This window comes from Notolepis coatsorum (assembly GCF_963971535.1).
Source record: "Notolepis coatsorum genome assembly, chromosome: 3".
Taxonomy (NCBI): domain Eukaryota; kingdom Metazoa; phylum Chordata; class Actinopteri; order Aulopiformes; family Paralepididae; genus Notolepis; species Notolepis coatsorum.
Genome location: NC_140167.1, coordinates 82,494,045 through 82,513,556, shown reverse-complemented (window position 1 = coordinate 82,513,556; position 19,512 = coordinate 82,494,045). Strand labels below are relative to the sequence as shown.

Here is a 19,512-nt window from a genome sequence, read left to right as displayed (position 1 = left end):
TCGAGACAACAGTCAAGGGCAGCGTCTCCTCAACGAGCAAGCGACCCTGAACTTGACCAACAGACAGAGCCTATACCCCCCGCAGACCCCCTTCACAGACCGGTCCAAGCGAGACCCAGCTACAAGGAAGGAGCGGCATACACTGCGGAGAAGCTAAATAAACGATTACAGGATCTGGAGGATCTGATAGAGGAAGAAGAGGGAGAGGAGGAGAACCAAGCCCGACGACAGCACAGTACTCCACCGGACCAGGAGGTCCCATACAGTCCAGGCTATACCCCCGCGGCGCTGCGCTACAGACCCCCGACTCTATTCACGGGTGAGCACGACGCACGACCAGCCCCGAGGAACAGCACCTGGACCAGCGGGCCATGGTACCCTGCCAGTACCAGCCCACAGCGAGGCGCAAGAGGGGACTCGCCCAGGAGGTCTCTCCCCCAACGCTCGCCGATGTATCAGCCATCCACGGCGTCATACAATGCCACACCGTCATTCCCAGACTTCGCCTATGAGAGTCGAGCACAGTACACGGAGCTCCGGATGTGCTTAGAGACAATGATGGTGGATGTCGCTGATGAACGCCACAAGTATGCAATATTACTGAAGCACCTGAAAGTACCGCGAGCGCACAATATAGCGCTAGCCTATGCTACCTCTTCGACCCCATACACAGCGGCCCTTGCAGCGCTGGATCAGAGATATGGACGTATATGGGATTACGTAATCCAGGAGATAAGGCAACCCCCAGCCACAGACAATCGCGCACTAGACGACCTGTCAATCAAAGTGCAGTCCCTGGTAGGGATGCTGGGAGCGCAACGGGAGAAGGGCATGCATGAGCTATACGCCAACTCTAACGTCGAGAGGATTTTGGAGAAGCTGCCACCCGCAAGACAGGAGCGCTTTAGGCGGCAGAGGGATTACCGGGATCCCAACGGCCCCGAGCCATCCCTCCTTGATCTAGCCGACTTCCTGGCGAGAGAAGTCAGCAGCTTACGACTGGACACCTTCGGGCGGAGCACGCCAAGCTCCAGAGAGGGACCCAGGAGAATAAATGATGGAAGAAGATCGGTGACTGTCATGCACCAATCCGAGCAGTAAGAGTCACAGCACCCCCTCGAGAAAAGAGAAGTGGAAGATAGCGTGTCCCTACTGTGAGAAAGAACACTGGCTGTCACAATGTGACCTATTCACAAAGATGAATGCAGAAGAAGTGAGTCAATGGATAAAGTCCAACCGGCGCTGTTATCGATGCGCGCGGCCCCACATGGCAGCCGAATGCCGCCTAAAGAAAAGGTGCAGCCGGTGCGATGGAGCCCATCTAGATATACTACACGAAAGTAACGGAAGACGGCCTATACCTGCACCACGGAGCGGCACCAAGGCAAGTGTCATGTACATTGACCCCGCCAGCAGCAGCGGAGCCCAAGTGCTCTTAAAGGTAGTCCGTGTGACATTGAGCTACCAAGATAAAGTCATGGACACTTACGCCGTCCTTGATGACGGGTCAGAGAAGACCCTTCTGCTCGCCTCCGCTGCGACCCAGTTGGGACTGCGGGGGAGCAAGAACGAAATGACGATTCGGACAATAAGAAGAGATTTAAAGACGATAAAGGGCGAGAATGTCTCCTTCACCATCGCAGCCAACGGGCAGCCAGAGCGACGGTACAAGATCACAAATGCTTTCACCAGCCAAGAAATAGGACTATCGCAGTACACCTACCCTGTCACCAAGTTGATGGATAAATATGTGCACCTGCGCCAATTACCTATCCCGCTCATAGACGGCGCTACCCCGACCCTGTTGATAGGCTCCGACCATGCAGAACTCATAGTCCCGATTGACCGGGTCCATACAGGCCCCCGAGGCTGTCCTGCAGCAGTCGAGACCCGCCTAGGGTGGACCCTACAAGGCCCCCTCGCTAAATCTCTCAACCGAACAGCAGCCACTAGCTGCTTCCACTCCAGAACGACAGAAGAAGACACCACTCTCCTGCAGCATGTCGAGAGGCTATGGACCCTAGAGACAATGCCCTTTAAGAACGAAAAGAAAGATATTCGCTCTAAAGAAGACATTTACGCCATCAACCTACTCGAGCAGGGGACAAAGAGAGTCACAGTCGGCGGAGTGATGAGATACGCAACTCCACTCCTGAGGCTAGAGGGAATGCCCACCTTTCACGCAAAGAAAGACGCCACGGAGCGCTATCTACTGAACACAGAGCGGCGCCTAGCCAAAGACCCCGCTCAAGAGAGTGTGTACCGAGCTGAGATTGAGAAGCTAATCACAGCGGGACACGTAACAAAGATTGACATTAAAGAGGCCGATCAGACGACCGAATCATGGTACGTGCCGCATCACAAGGTCCATCACAACGGCAAGGATCGCATTGTGTTTAACTGCAGCTACCAGATCGGATCCCAAAATCTGAATAAAGAGCTCTTGCCCGGCCCCACACTCGGCCCCTCCCTACTAGGCGTGCTACTGCGCTTCCGCCAGGACAAGGTGGCTATAAGCGGGGATATCAAAGGGATGTTCTTGCAGGTGAGACTAGTAGAGGAGGACAAGCCTCTGCTACGGTTCCTATGGAGAGAGAAGATCGGAGATGAGAACCCATCCATCTACCAGTGGGAAGTACTCCCCTTCGGAACCACATGCAGCCCGTGCTGTGCTACATTTGCACTACAGAAACACGTCACAGAGGACCCAGCAGCAGATGAAGAGGTCCAACACAGTGTGAAGAACAGTTTCTACGTGGACAACTGTTTACAAAGCGTCTCGACTCAAGAAGAAGCCGAGGCTCTCCTAATCAAGTTACGCGCCTCCCTGATCAAAGGCGGCTTTGATCTCAGGCAGTGGGCCAGCAGTGACCTGCACGTATTGCGCAGCCTCTCCTCCGCGGACAAGGCTGCCAGCAGCGAGACCTGGATGGCGACAATCCCAGGAGAAGCCCAAGAAATGACACTAGGACTAGTCTGGCGCTTCAAAACAGACTCGCTCCACTATAGACACAAACCCTTGGCTCCAGAGCAGGGAAGGTCGGCGGCGATACCGACCACCAGACGGAGTGTGTACAGAACACTCGCCAGACAATATGACCCGTTGGGATGTATTCTACCTTACACCACCAGGGCAAAGATGATTGTACGAGCACTATGGGACAAGGACCAGGGCTGGGACGACCCAATACCCGCACACCTTGCCTCAACATGGAGAGAGTGGGAGACGGAACTCCGCTCACTCCCAGGTGTCAATATACGCCGCAGCTACTTCCCATCCACAGTGAGGCCAGAGACATGCGAGATTGAGCTACACGTCTTCAGCGACGCCTCCGAAGTAGCCTACGGATCGGTGGCCTACTTGCGTGCCCAAGAGATGGGAGGAAAGATACACACTGCTTTCATCCTGGCCCGCTCAAGAATAGCCCCACGTAAGCAACAATCTATCCCACGTCTAGAGCTCTGCGCAGCCCTCGCAGGAGCGCATCTAGCCACGTTAATCCAACGTGAACTCACCATTCCGGTGCATAGAACAATCTTGTGGTCAGATTCCACGACAGTACTCACATGGATCAAGTCTGATTCATGCAGATACAAAGTCTTCGTGGGAGTCAGAGTCACCGAGATTCAAGAGTTAACAGAAGAAGCAAGCTGGCGGTATGTGGACACCAAACACAACCCAGCTGACGTCATCACCCGGGGAATGTCTCTGGATGACCTAACCCGTCGCAACATCTACAGTGACGGACCAGCATTCCTCAAGCTCCCGGAAGGAGATTGGCCTACGCCCACCCCGAGGGAAGCAAGTAACGAGGAGGCTGAGAACAAGAAACCTATGTTCTGTGGACTGAGCACTGTCGCCTCCACAGACCCCAACATAGATGACTGCATTACCCTAGAGAGTGCGCAACAAAGAACATTCCTGCGGCACCACCCAGAGATTCAGTCCACCACTGACATGTCAGCAGCTGACTACGAAGAAGCAGAACTTCTTCTACTACAACGAGCCCAGAGAGACTCGTTCCCCGATGAGCTAGACTGTCTACAGGGAGGAAACCCCGTCCCATCAGACAGCAGACTGATTCACCTGGCACCAGAGAGTGACGCCCATAATCTCATCAGAGTGGGTGGTCGCCTGCGGAGAGCCCCCGATCTACCAGATGACATTAAGTACCCGATCGTCTTGAACAGCCGACACAAGGTCACAGAGCTGATCATAAAGAAATACGACGAGGATGTACACCACGCAGGAGCAGAGAGAGTCTTCGCGGAGATCAGACGTCGTTATTGGATATTGCAAGGGAGAGAAGCAGTACGGCGCTTCCAGCGAACCTGTCTAGACTGCCGTAAGTGGCGCGCGCAGCCCAGCATACCACGGATGGCTGACTTACCCCCCTGTCGCCTCCGAATCGGCGACAAGCCATTCCACTCCACAGGCATGGACTGCTTTGGCCCGTTGTATATAAAGAGAGGAAGAGGCACCGAGAAGCGGTGGGGTATTGTATTCAAATGCATGACCACCAGAGCGATACATATCGAGCTCCTTCCGAACATGAGCACAGACTCATTCCTTATGGCCTTCCGGAGATTCACATCACGGAAAGGAAAACCGTCTACATTGTTGTCTGATCACGGGACCAACTTCAAAGGCGGAGAAAGAGAGCTGAGAGAGAGCTTCCAAGCTATGGGCCCAGAACTTAAGACCCACCTCGCTCCAGCCCAGATTGACTTCCAGTTTAATCCCCCGAACGCACCCCACTTCGGTGGAACCTGGGAACGAGAAGTACGTTCTATAAAGACAGCCCTGTACGCCGTACTCGGGGCCCAGACTGTGGCGGAGGAAGTCCTAATGACAGTCCTCACGGAGATCGAGGGAGTATTGAACTCAAAGCCCCTCGGTTACGTCTCCAGTGATGTAGCAGATGTCGACCCAGTCACCCCCAACACACTCCTAATGGTGCGGCCGGACCCTGCGCTACCCCAGACAATGTACAGGCCTGAAGAAGCGAACGGCCGAAGAATGTGGAGGTACAGCCAAGTACTAGCTGACAAGTTTTGGAGCAGCTTCCTACTTCACTACCTACCGTCTCTACAGACCCGCCAGAAGTGGGTAAAAGAGAGAGACAATTTGACAGAAGGAACAGTCGTCATGATTATTGACCAGTCACTACCCAGAGCTATGTGGCCGGCTGGCCGCGTAAGCAAAGTGATCACCGGTGCCGATGGCAAGGTCCGAGCAGCTGAAGTACTCGTCCAAGGGCGCACCTACACACGTCCCGTGGCGAGGCTCATAGAACTGCCCCGACTCCCAGATACTATCGATGATGACCATGACCCCATGACTTTGTGAGTTGACTGACCCTTACAGCGGACCTTGAGTGGTAGACAGTGCGGTTAATCTGTCTCTGCTTAGCTAATTAGGTGGGACTAATTAGGGGGCGGCTGTTGTGAAGGATCAGATTAAACCGAATATGTATATTTATTTATATATATATATTTAATTGTATTTGTATATCGTTTGATATCCCCTGTATATTCCTTGTACAATATGCATTGAATATCCCTTTAGTCTACTAAACAGCCCATAATAGTTTCATTCTACCATTGGACGAGAACCTGGCGCCAGGTTGCCATACCCCTAGGTCCAAGTTCAATCGTGCCGCCTAACATGTCGTGGCAAGCCCCGGTTCCGCGCAGGAATATGTCGGGCGAAATACGAATGGTACTATTTGTTCATAGCGCATATATATATGGCGCAAGTAAAGTAGAACTTTCTTTTAGTCCAGTTCTTTACCCTCCAACAGAGTGACAGACGCAAAAGCCTCCCCACGACGCACGTGTGGTGTAGTAAGGCCTACTTGGCCCAGAATAGGCATTGAGATATCGTGTAGATTAATAGTTGAATAGTCATAGTTTGGCACTATACCGTCGAGTTGGACGTATTCTATTAAGCTAATAATAGTCTATTTATGTATGGTGCATCGTTCGTTTAGAGTTCTAAAGTTATCAGTACCCCCATCGTTCCTGACGTTATCTGGACGCTTAACCAGGCTGAGCAGACCCCTAGTGGTGCTTGCATCCGAGGAGCTCCGGGCCAAGAGCGACTGGACCTGTATATTGGATTACTCTACCCGGACGACGGCGAGCCTTCCACGGCTTGGATTATGCTTTGTGTGCTTTGATTATTCCATGGATAAAGGCCAACACTGCAGAGTGTTGGAACTACCCCCCGGAGAGGACTCCAGGTGAGACGGCGCTCGACACCAGTGAGGTCGCCTCACGTCTCTCCGTTGTGGACCGGCAGCTACCGTCCACAGAGGGTCCAGCTGTATTCGTCTGCGGTCCGAGGTTCTGTGGGCACCGTGTCCAAGACTTTGGATTCTCCCAAGACACCGTCGGCCAGATGGGATACCGCCAGCGGCTTCTCTAACCCCCCCCTCCTACTGTCTTACAACCAGCGGGACCCCCCCCCCCCCCTTAGTGTATCCAGCTATAATCATCTAAGTACCATCGCTATCGTTTCCTAAATATTCCAGGTTGTATACTTACTCCCTGCGTAACCAGAGATTGGACATTCAATGTTGATTTACCTACGAATACTCATTTGCCATAAAAGTGCATATTTCATATTTCAAATCATAAATGTAATTAAGTGATCGTTGTATACACCTTTTGCTGTATTAAACCTTCGATTTGGTACATTTGTGTGGATTCGTTTCATCAGGTGGGAAAGTGTTCATCATACTTATATCTTGTACTGGGTGGCCAGAAGTTAAAGTACATGAGGTAGTGGTATTAAATATCATATCTAACAATACAGTCAGGGAATTGTACCCCTCAGTTACACTAACGTTGGATCAATAAACGCAATCGATATTTGGAATGACGATCAGGAATTGGAATAATCTTTTTGCAGAACATCTGATGAGAGGTAAGGAATCTATGTTACCAGTCTTGGGGTAATCAGATGTATTTTTCACATATCTCAACCTGTCCCCTATGTGTGTGTGCGGCGTTAGCGCCAGGCAAAGCATAGATAATCGATTTTTCAGCCCGCTTCTCTAGAGTGCATAAGTACACATATACTATCGATAATCTAGCGTTTATTTGAAAACGATTCATAAATCAGCCGGAAAATGACGACGTGTTGTGTGTATTCCAGTAAAGAGCTATTATCACGGAATTTCTTTTTCTAGTAATTTCCAAAAACATCCGTTTTTCAAAACGGTATAAAACGGAAATGTACCAATCTGTTTCGTACATGTTGACTGCAAGCAAGTCATTGATAAGCGACAGGCGTATTAGACACATAGCCATAATATAGAATATAGAAATAGCTCCGCGAAAAATCATGAAATATCAGAAAATCAGTCCAAAAAGGCTGGCATTCAAGCGATAAATCATGCGCCCCCTGCTGGCACTCAAAGTGTTAAAGAACCCAGAACGCCTATCGCAAAGAGTAGGGGGTTCCCGACATTCCTGGCGAAATTCCCAATCAGGTCTCTGACATCAAGGCCACCTAATCATCCCTTCCCCTTAATTGGCTGATATCAATCCCTGTCTCCTGAGCCGTTCAGCCATTGTGTAGTGTGATGTGTGCCGGGTGCCAGTGTATGGCAGCCATTGAGCCTGCGTAGCCCAAGGTTGCGTGCTACTAGTGGTGGTGAAGGAGGCAATATCCACCCTACATTGTGGGGAGCACTTTGAGCTTCTAGAGTGTCTAAATTATTGTCCTGACTGTAGTCGTGTGGTTCTCAGTGTGTCCTGACTGTAGAGAGGGGTGAATAGAGAGATGGCTCAGAGAAGAGAGAAAGACGCACATGATTGTAAAGGTTTTAAACTCTGGATCAATCTCATCCCTCCTCTCCTTTCCTCCTCTCCTTTCCTCCCCACTCCCTCCTTTTCTTCCATTACCCTCCTTCCTTCCATCCTTTCCTCTTTTCCTCCTTCCGTGTGTCCTTCCCTCCTCTCTTCATTCCTTCCATGCCCCCTCTTTCCCTCCTAGCTCCCTTCCCTCCATCCTTCCTACTTTCTGTAATCCATCTGCCCTTCCCTCAGCCCTCCCTCCAACCCCCCCCCCCCTCTCCCCCTCCCTCTTGTCTCCCCCGACACCCCAGTTTAAATCCCAGTTGATCCCCTCTCTTAGCCTCCATAGCAGCCAGGCTAATGAACCGGAGTGCCGCAGGCGAACCAGAGGGAAGGGTATAAAGGAGGACAGACAGGATGACAGGAATAGAAGCAGAGGAGAGGAGAGGAGAAGGAGAGGAAATCAGAGGAGAAGGAGTAGGAGAGGAGAAGCAGAGGAGAAGCAGAGGAGAGGAGAAGCAGAGGAGAGGAGTATGAGAGGAGAAGCAGATGAGATGAGAGGAGTATGAGAGGAGAAGCAGAGGAGAGGAGAAGCAGAGGAGAGGAGTATGAGAGGAGAAGCAGAGGAGAGGAGAAGCAGAGGAGAGGAGTATGAGAGGAGAAGCAGAGGAGAGGAGAAGCAGAGGAGAGGAGTATGAGAGGAGAAGCAGAGGAGAGGAGAAGCAGAGGAGAGGAGTATGAGAGGAGAAGCAGAGGAGAGGAGAAGCAGATGAGAGGAGAGGAGAAGCAGAGTAGAGGAGATGAGAAGCAGAGGAGATGAGAAGCAGAGGAGAGGATAAATTACATTAAATTAAATGTGTATTAAATGCAATCTGTACTGCAAGAGAGAGAACCGATTTTCATCAGCGCAGAATCCCAGTAACTGCACACAGTCAGTGTTGCATCATCTGAGTACAAGCTGGTTGTTCCCTGTTGAGTCCTATTACATCTGTATGTGACATAAGTACAGTATGGTGGCGTGTTGTAGGTGGACCTTTGACTTAAGTACAGTATGGTGGAGTGTTGTTATATGTGGACCTTTGACTTAAGTACAGTATGGTGGAGTGTTGTTATATGTGGACCTTTGACATAAGTACAGTATGGTGGACCTTTAACTTAAGTACAGTATGGTGGAATGTTGTACTTGGACCTTTGGCTTAAGTACAGTATGGTGGACCTTTGACTTAAGTACAGTATGGTGGAATGTTGTACGTGGACCTTTGACTTAAGTACAGTATGGTGGAGTGTTGTACGTGGACCTTTGACTTAAGTACAGTATGGTGGAGTGTTGTACGTGGACCTTTGACATAAGTACAGTATGGTGGAGTGTTGTACGTGGACCTTTGACTTAAGTACAGTATGGTGGAGTGTTGTACTTGGAACTTTGACATAAGTACAGTATGGTGGAGTGTTGTACGTGGACCTTTGATGACTTAAGTACAGTATGGTGGAGTGTTGTACGTGGACCTTTGACTTAAGTACAGTATGGTGGAGTGTTTAACCGTGAGCGGTTTTCTAACCGGAGAGATGACGCTGCCCACCGCGGTCGCAGTAGTGCGTCCTATGAATTATTGAATAATGACTATTGAATTATTGAAATCTTCCAAAAAAAATCTAGATTTTGTGCAGCACTAACGAGGCCCGGCGTCGTCCTGTGGGAGTATGGAGATGAAGACTCCATCTGATTACTTTATTAAAATACATGCAGATTGATTTAAGAACCTGCTCTCCTCCGGGGGGGGGGGGGGGGGGAGTAGGTCAGTGGGTTAAAGGTCCTAAAATGTTACACTATTCCTGTGATTCTATGGGACACATCTGTAAGTTGTTGTTTTTTATCAATAAAAGTAATTGTTGGTTATTTGTAATGGAGTATTACACCTCGCTCCCTCCGACGCACCAGCTGTTTTGGGCTTGTTTGCACCACACTGGTTAATATTCATACGCTGTCTGCCAGATACATGCTGCTGTAGCGTTTACATTAGCCTTAAGTTCCACTGCAACGGCTGCTATGAACCCAGCAGCAGGTACAGAGAGGTTCTCTCTCTCTCTCTCTCTCTCTCTCTCTCTCTCTCTCTCTCTCTCTCGCTCTCGCTCTCGCTCTTGCTCTCTCTCTCTCTCTCTCTCTCTCGTTCTCTCTCCCCCCTGACAAACCACCCCCCCTCTCTCATTCTTGTGCTCTCCTTCTCTCGTGTGTTTGATGTTGGAATTCAAAGTGTTTGCAAATTTATTTTTATCTGGCTGCTGCCCATCCACAACACTCTTCCCCCCCACATGCACAGCACAACACACACTGCTTTTCCTCATATACATAATATGCAGTGCAGACACACACACACACACACACACACACACACACACACACACACACACACACACACACACACACACACACACACACACACACACTGCTTTCCCTCATATACATATGCAGTGCAGACACACACATTATGCACACACACACACACACACACACACACACACACACACTGCTTTCCCTCATATACATATGCAGTGCAGACACACACATTATGCACACACACACATTCCACATACACCCAGATGGTGCTGTTTGAAGGGGAATAGTAATGACTGTGGCCTAATGGGAGCTGAGACGTGTGAAGTTCAAAGTACCCTGTACATCAGAACCCCGTCAATCAAACTGGAGGGAGGGAGGGAGGGAGGGAGGGAGGGAGGGAGAGAGAGAAAGAGGGAGGGAGGGGGAGATAGAACAGTGTTTGTGTTGTGATAACATGACATTTGTGTGTTGTGTTGTGTTAACATGACCTGTGTGTTGTGTTGTGATAACATGACCTGTGTGTTGTGTTGTGTTAACATGACCTGTGTGTTGTGTTGTGTTGTGTTGTGTTAACATGACCTGTGTGTTGTGTTGTGATAACATGACCTGTGTGTGTTGTGTTGTGATAACATGACCTGTGTGTTGTGTTGTGATAACATGACCTGTGTGTGTTGTGTTGTGATAACATGACGTGTGTGTGTTGTGTTGTGATAACATGACCTGTGTGTTGTGTTGTGTTAACATGACCTGTGTGTTGTGTTGTGATAACATGACCTGTGTGTGTTGTGTTGTGATAACATGACCTGTGTGTGTTGTGTTAACATGACCTGTGTGTTGTGTTGTGTTAACATGACCTGTGTGTGTTGTGTTAACATGACCTGTGTGTTGTGTTGTGTTGTGTTAACATGACCTGTGTGTGTTGTGATAACATGACCTGTGTGTTGTGTTGTGTTGTGTTAACATGACCTGTGTGTGTTGTGATAACATGACCTGTGTGTTGTGTTGTGTTGTGTTAACATGACCTGTGTGTTGTGTTGTGATAACATGACCTGTGTGTGTTGTGTTGTGATAACATGACCTGTGTGTGTTGTGATAACATGACCTGTGTGTTGTGTTGTGTTGTGTTAACATGACCTGTGTGTTGTGTTGTGATAACATGACCTGTGTGTGTTGTGTTGTGATAACATGACCTGTGTGTTGTGTTAACATGACCTGTGTGTTGTGTTGTGTTAACATGACCTGTGTGTGTTGTGATAACATGACCTGTGTGTTGTGTTGTGTTGTGTTAACATGACCTGTGTGTTGTGTTGTGATAACATGACCTGTGTGTGTTGTGTTGTGATAACATGACCTGTGTGTTGTGTTGTGTTAACATGACCTGTGTGTTGTGTTGTGATAACATGACCTGTGTGTGTTGTGTTGTGTTAACATGACCTGTGTGTTGTGTTGTGTTAACATGACCTGTGTGTTGTGTGTGTTGTGTTGTGTTAACATGACCTGTGTGTTGTGTTGTGTTAACATGACCTGTGTGTTGTGTTGTGTTAACATGACCTGTGTGTTGTGTCTGTTGTGTTGTGTTAACATGACCTGTGTGTGTTGTGTTGTGATAACATGACCTGTGTGTTGTGTTGTGTTGTGATAACATGACCTGTGTGTGTTGTGTTGTGGTGTTGTGTTAACATGACATGTGTGTTGTGTTGTGTTAACACTTTAACTGCCGGAGGTTAAATTCATGACCATGCATGGGTTGCCAGCTCTATTTGTCTATGGATAAGTTCCCCTTCTTTGCAGGGCTATAACTTTTTAGATTATATTGCTAGATTGCCATTATTAGGGCCCATTCAATGTCCTATATGTAATGTTCAGGGTGAAGCAACGTTAAACTTTTTCATTCACATATTCATACTAAAGTATGGTCTAAAGCAGGGGTGGGCAACTTTGTATATGGTGAGGGCCACAAAATGTCCACAATCAATCTGGGGGGCCGCATTGTTTATCGGCAGTCCCGCCAGTAGTACCCCATCACTCAAATAGCCCTAATAGTCACAAGGTATATAAACAATTATAATTTGTTGTAACTTTGTTTTTATTCCATTTCAAATGCATTTAGTAATGCAATTTCAACTTTATGAATTTATAAACAGCTGAATTTAAAAGTATTGCTGTGTAACCCCAAATATATACAAAAATGATCAATTATAATTAAGGCTTCTAATAAAATAAATTTATGAACTTAAAGCCCACTGCTCAACAAACACAAAGCAGCATTCCTGCTGCATTTCACAGTAAATCAAAAGTGCAATAATAAATGATTTTGTTAAATGTATAAACTTTTATCCTGCTACTAAACAAAACATTATAACACTGAAATGCATGTTATGGATATGAAGCACTCAGGAATGTTTTGTTTAGTAGCAGGATAAAAGTGTATACATTTAACAAAATCATTTATTATTGCACTTTTGATTTACTGTTGTAGTGAAATGCAGCAGGAATGCTGCTTTGTCTTTGTGTTATTAGTGTTATCTGAACACTACAAAAGTAAACAAGTAAAGTGCAAGTAAAGTAAAGTGCAATACTACATGCCTCCCATTGACCCTTTATCAAACTGGCATGACATTCACCCTCGCCCCACAGTGGGTCAATAATGGTTATAATAATAATAATAATTAATAATAATAATAATAATAATAATAATAATAATAATAATAATAATAATAATAATAATAATAATAATAATAATAATAATAATAATAATAATAATAATAATAATAATGGTCCCCTCTCTACACCTCTCCATCATCTCCCCCCCCCCTCTCTACACCTCTTCATCATCTCTTCCCCCCTCTCTACACCTCTTCATCATCTCCTTCCCCCCCCCCTCTACACCTCTTCATCATCTCCTCCCCCCCTGTCTTTAATGAGACACTTGTGGTCTTTCTTGTTGGCGCACAATAGCAGGAATGTCAACTTCAATGTTGTGCATGCAATCTGCATCAGATGAAATAATGTTTCATCCGACAGCCTGTTTCTCTCCTTTGACTTGATGTGCTTCATGTTTGAGAAATTGCTCTCGCATATGTATGTGCTCCCAAACATACTGGCCATAGAGAGGGCAAAGTCCCTGAGGAGTGGGAAGCGGGGCTCAGGTAGCAGTTTCCAAAATGAAATTCCCCTCTCATTTCTCTTTGCTTGAAAAAAAGGATCTGACTGTAGCTCGCACAGTTCAAGCTGCAACGGTGGGGGCTGCTCTGACACCGTAGCGGTGAGGGGGCCGGCAAACAGCGCTATCCGTGGCTGCATGCCGTTGAAATCTTCAAACCGATCATTGAATTGCATTTCCAGTGTTTCAATGTCGCTCCTGTACTTTCCGACGGCTCAGCCATCGGATTTCTGTGTGTAGCTGCAAGTCGCCATAATCAGTGTCCATCTCTTCCAAAAAGGAGACAAACTTTCTATGGTTTAGTGACCTGTTGCCTCCACGAATTAGATTGGTAACCTTGGTAACCAAATCCATAACATGGCTGTATAGTCAAGCTTCTTGGCACAGAGAGCCTCCTATATCAGATAAAAAAAAAGAAAAACGATTTAACGACTCTCGCATATAATTTGACTACACTCGATTTGCATTGGTCATTATTAGTGACCCACAATAGATGGAAATTATGTTAGCGAACTTACCTGATGTATAATGCAGTGCAGCATTGGACACTCAACGCCACTCTGCCTTAGAAGCCCAGCGAATCCTGTGCGTTTTCCTTTCATTGCCGGTGCTCCATCGGTAACAACAGCCGACAGTTTATCAAAACCCCCATATTGCTGCACGGCACTTTCAACAGCGTTTCGTCCACACTAGGGCTGACCCCTATTAATCAAATAGTCGACTAATCGATCGAAAGGAGCCATAGTCGACTGCCAACTCTTCTTAGTCGAATACAATAAAAAAAAATTAAAATAAAAAAAAAATTAAAAATAAAAAAATTATTTAATATATTGGCCTGGGGCCGCATGAAACGTCGGTGAGGGCCGCCAGTTGCCCCTCCCTGGTCTAAAGTATAAGTAAGTTTTCATCTCTTTCTGCAGCTTTCTCCAGAACGTGATCTATAGCCCCAAATGCATATTATTGATGATGAAATACAGTTTGATGGCAATCGGCGCGATATAAAAGATTCCAACTGGACATGGTTCTAGAAGTTACTACACGTCATCTGATGTTGACCGGATGGCCGAGGGGGCGTTTATAATTCCGTGGGCAGCGGTATACCATTCATCTAATGTGGGTCATATGTTCATCAGATCAGTTAGTATAGAAGACATTGAAAAATAACCCTGAATCTTACCGTATCTTCCTCGCGCCGTTGGGCGATGAGCGTGGAGTATACATTTTCCTATTATGGGATGTTGGAATACCCGGTCCATTTCCAGGTTGTATAATGGTATATACGTCCAAATCATGTTGTTTATCGAGTTATTGGCAACGGATCGCTATGTATTGTGACGAGCTAGAGTGCCGGGACATATACCGAGTGCCCGGAAGTAATGTAAGTAATATGTAATGTAATAAGTTGTGTTGTGTTAACATGACCTGTGTGTTGTGTTGTGTTAACATGACCTGTGTGTTGTGTTGTGTTAACATGACCTGTGTGTTGTGTTGTGTTAACATGACCTGTGTGTTGTGTTGTGTTAACATGACCTGTGTGTGTTGTGTTAACATGACCTGTGTGTTGTGTTGTGTTAACATGACCTGTGTGTGTTGTGTTGTGTTAACATGACCTGTGTGTTGTGTTGTTAACATGACCTGTGTGTGTTGTGTTGTGTTAACATGACCTGTGTGTTGTGTTGTGTTAACATGACCTGTGTTGTGTTGTGTTAACATGACCTGTGTGTGTTGTGTTGTGTTAACATGACCTGTGTGTTGTGTTGTGTTAACATGACCTGTGTGTGTTGTGTTGTGTTAACATGACCTGTGTGTTGTGTTGTGTTAACATGACCTGTGTGTGTTGTGATAACATGACCTGTGTGTTGTGTTGTGTTGTGTTAACATGACCTGTGTTGTGTTGTGTTGTGTTAACATGACCTGTGTGTTGTGTTGTGTTAACATGACCTGTGTGTTGTGTTATGTTAACATGACCTGTGTGTTGTGTGTGTTGTGTTAATATGACCTGTGTGTGTTGTGTTGTGTTAACATGACCTGTGTGTTGTGTTGTGTTAACATGACCTGTGTGTTGTGTTGTGTTAACATGACCTGTGTGTTGTGTGTGTTGTGTTAATATGACCTGTGTGTGTTGTGTTGTGTTAACATGACCTGTGTGTGTTGTGTTGTGTTAATATGACCTGTGTGTGTTGTGTTGTGTTAACATGACATGTGTGTGTTGTGTTGTGTTAACATGACCTGTGTGTTGTGTTGTGTTAACATGACCTGTGTGTGTTGTCTTGTGATAACATGACCTGTGTGTGTTGTGTTAACATGACCTGTGTGTTGTGTTGTGTTAACATGACATGTGTGTTGTGTTGTGTTAACATGACCTGTGTGTGTTGTGTTGTGTTAACATGACCTGTGTGTTGTGTTGTGATAACATGACCTGTGTGTGTTGTGTTGTGTTAACATGACCTGTGTGTTGTGTTGTGTTGTGATGTGATAGAATGACCAATGCATGTGTGTGTGTTGCCAGGGGAGAGATGGGTGTATTGGAGGAGGTGGGTTGGTTACGGGGGAGAGATGGAGGGATGAGGAGGGAGGGGTGGAGGAGAGGAGGAGGAGGAGGTGGTTGTGGATCAAAGCATCCCAGTCGTGCTGCAGCGTGGAGCGGGCTGGTCCCCTGAGACACAGTGCCATCAACATTCAACACACACACACACACACACACACACACACACACACACACACACACACACACACACACACACACACACACACACACACACACACACACACACACACACACACACACACACACACACACACACGGCTATGTTAAAGCAATACAGGTACCTTTGTCCCTGAGAAAATTTGTATAAAAAATAAATGATGTACTTGTGCCAAAGACGTTTAACTGATGCCTGTTGAATCATATTGAGAAGTAATTAAATGAATGTTGCTAATGAGTGTCTAATAGCATTCACACAACATGCCTGGGGGAGAGTATTGATTAGGGTCAGAGACGTGAGCAGGTGGATTGCTGCTGGTGCTGAGCAGAGAAATCCCTCACTCTAAAGATGGCGGTGACAACAAACCTGAACATATTCAGAGAAAACAATTATTATGTCATGTTATTTTTAGGGCGATTAAAAAAAAATCGAATTAATTACAGGATTTGTAATTAATTAATCTAATTAATCGCATTCTAATCTGATAAAGCCTGATATTCTATAATCATATTTCAAATTGCATGTGTCCGGATGGCAGAATTCAGTACTGTATCTACAAAACCTTCTGTTTAATCATCTTCCCTTTATTCATTTGCTTAGATTTTTCAGGTCTGGTCAATTTTAGCATGGTGTTATTCACAGTCAAAGATAAAAAAAATTATTTATTGATATTCTCATTTGGTTCATTACAATTTACTCAAGCCTAGTAACAGACACAGTATTTCTGCCACTGGGAATACATTCCCTGAGATCCATAGATGTCCCTAGAATCAGATACCAAGAACATGCAAATGGGCCACAAAAAAAAGTCTTTAAATGTTTATTCTACGTTATTATGGAATGAATGAGATAAAAAATATATATATTAAAAAAATATATATATATTTTTCTAATAAAGTTTGCGTTAATTTTCATAATGCGATAATTTGCTGTGTAATTCATTAATCTAATTAACGCGATAAACTGACAGCCATAGTTATTTTACATTGAGTCAAATTACTGCAGAAGTTACTGCATTTTGAGGTGAAATGGGAGCTTTCAAAATGTTTCAAATGAATCACGATCTCTGCCGAATGGCGGCGAATTGTATGGTTAGTTAGTGGTCGCCGTGGTAACTAAGGACTTGATTTTACCAGTGACTTCAAATATGAAAGAAAACAATGGTGCAGAGTAAATTTTACTCAAACGGAGTACATTTTACTCAACAAAAATGTTTACTCAGTTTGAGTAAAATTTACTCTGTGAAATTGACTGTTAGATTCTTAGATACAGATGCCCCCCCCCCCCCCCCCCCGTTCAAAGAGGCAGCATGCTGACAGCTTCTGAGCCGCGAGTGCGCGCGTGCCATCGTCTAGCAACCGCCTTGCCAACGATATTGATTAACACGCATACAGACAAATCAGTGTTGAATCCAGACATGTGGTGTGCGCTGTGTACGTTTTTATATCTGGTTAGGTAATAATGAGTGGGACAACATGACGAACCTCTTATGTAAGTGCAGACAACGAGTATAATATTATAATTAGTCTTTTGATTGTGGTGCAAACCGGGACAATTTGGTAGTGAATAATGAAAAAAAGATATTTGTCCAGACCCGGGACACAGAGCTTGAAACCGGGACAATCTTGGACAAACCAGAAGTAGTCTTTTGTCTGTTTTGGACACATGGAGACATTGTTTATAGACATGCTGCTGCTTCCACTCTAAAGCCCCTGGACTGTATATCATTCTGCCCTTAGATGCATCGCTTGTGACGGGTATGGTTCCATCACTGTGTCCTCTATGATACGGTTGGTCCTCTCTGGTAGAGAGACAGTTATGTTTCCATCATTGTGTCCTGTATGATACGGTTGGTCCTCTCTGGTAGAGAGACAGTTATGGTTCCATCATTGTGTCCTGTATGATACGGTTGATCCTCTCTGACAGACAGTTATGGTTCCATCATTGTGTCCTGTATGATACGGTTGGTCCTCTCTGGTAGAGAGACAGTTATGGTTCCATCATTGTGTCCTGTATGATACGGTTGATCCTCTCTGACAGACAGTTATGGTTCCATCATTGTGTCCTGTATGATACGGTTGATCCTCTCTGACAGACAGTTATGGTTCCATCATTGTGTCCTGTATGATACGGTTGGTTGCAGAGACACGTGACTTGCATCTGTTTCTGTATAAAGCTATTATTGATGATCTTCCACCAACTTCATTACTACGACGATATTGTCTTTGTGTTGTGTGTGTATTGTACCACTCAAGATTAAATCAAGATTAAAGAATGTATTTTAATTGAATGAATGTTGCCGTCTCAGTGATGCTAACTGTGTGTGTGTGTGTTGTGTGTGTGTGTGTGTGTGTGTGTGTGTGTGTGTGTGTGTGTGTGTGTGTGTGTGTGTGTGTGTGTGTGTGTGTGTGTGTGTGTGTGTGTGTGTGTGTGTGTGTGTGTGTGTGTGTGTGTGTGTGTGTGTGTGTGTGTGTGTGTGTGTGTGTGTGTGTGTGTGTGTGTGTGTGTGTGTGTGTGTGTGTGTGTGTGTGTGTGTGTGTGTGTGTTCAGATTCGATGGGAACTTCAACACCAACGTGTCTAAAACCATATGCTGTGACAGACTCTCCCCAACCGTCAACAGCCGAGCCTTCAACCCCGGGAGAGATCTCAACTCAGGTGGGTTTCACACACGCACACGCACACGCACACGCACACACACACACACACGCACGCACACACGCACGCACACACACACGACGCACGCACCATTTAAGTAGCAATCCGCATACAATTGAACACTATTCGAATGTCGAGCAACTCTCTTAAAGAGTCTGTTTATATATATCTTTTTGTCTCTCTATCTCTCTCTCTTTTTGTCTCTCTCTCTTTATCTCTTTTTGTCTATCTATCACTCTCTCTATCTCTTTGTCTCCCTCTCTCCTTTTTGTCTCTTATCTATCTCTCCTTTGTGTCTCTCTATATCTCCCTCTATCTCTTTTTGTCTCTCAACCTCTCTCTCTCTCTCTCTCTCTCTCTCAAGTTTCAAGTTTCTTTAATAGTTGTCATACAGAAGTACAGAATACTTTCATACAAAATGCTTCTTACTGTTACGCTCCAGAGACTGTGCTAGACAAGATAGTATCAAATAACATAGTATAGCATGTAATTTAGAAGAAGAAAATGAGGTCACAGTGTTCGGTATAGACATATGTACAATGTTCTGAGTTACCATATAATATACTATGCAGTGTACTAATGTACAGTACTATATAGTGCAAAGCAGAAATGGGATGAGGTACAATTTACAGTAAGGTGTACGAGTTGTAGTGCAATCCTTCATCAATAAATATAAAGTGTGGGGAGTGGGTGCTACAGTGTGTTTGTTTGTGTGTTTATATACTGTATATATATATATCTTCTCTCTCTCTCTTTTTGTCTCTATCGCTCTCTATCTCTGTCTCTCTCTTTCTCTCTCTCTTTGTCTATCTCTCTCCTCTTCTCTCCTCTTCTCTTCTCCTCTCA

The 19,512-nt window shown here is 45.8% G+C and overlaps 1 protein-coding gene across 1 annotated transcript in view; it reads left to right on the top strand.

Moving 5' to 3' along the window:
• The window catches only part of cachd1 (cache domain containing 1), a 286,337-nt gene that overhangs the window by 177,388 nt on the left and 89,437 nt on the right, over positions 1-19,512 (top strand). Inside the window, 1 exon segment of the mRNA XM_084311268.1 lies at positions 18,560-18,666. Coding sequence (XP_084167394.1) covers positions 18,560-18,666 — 107 coding nt within the window.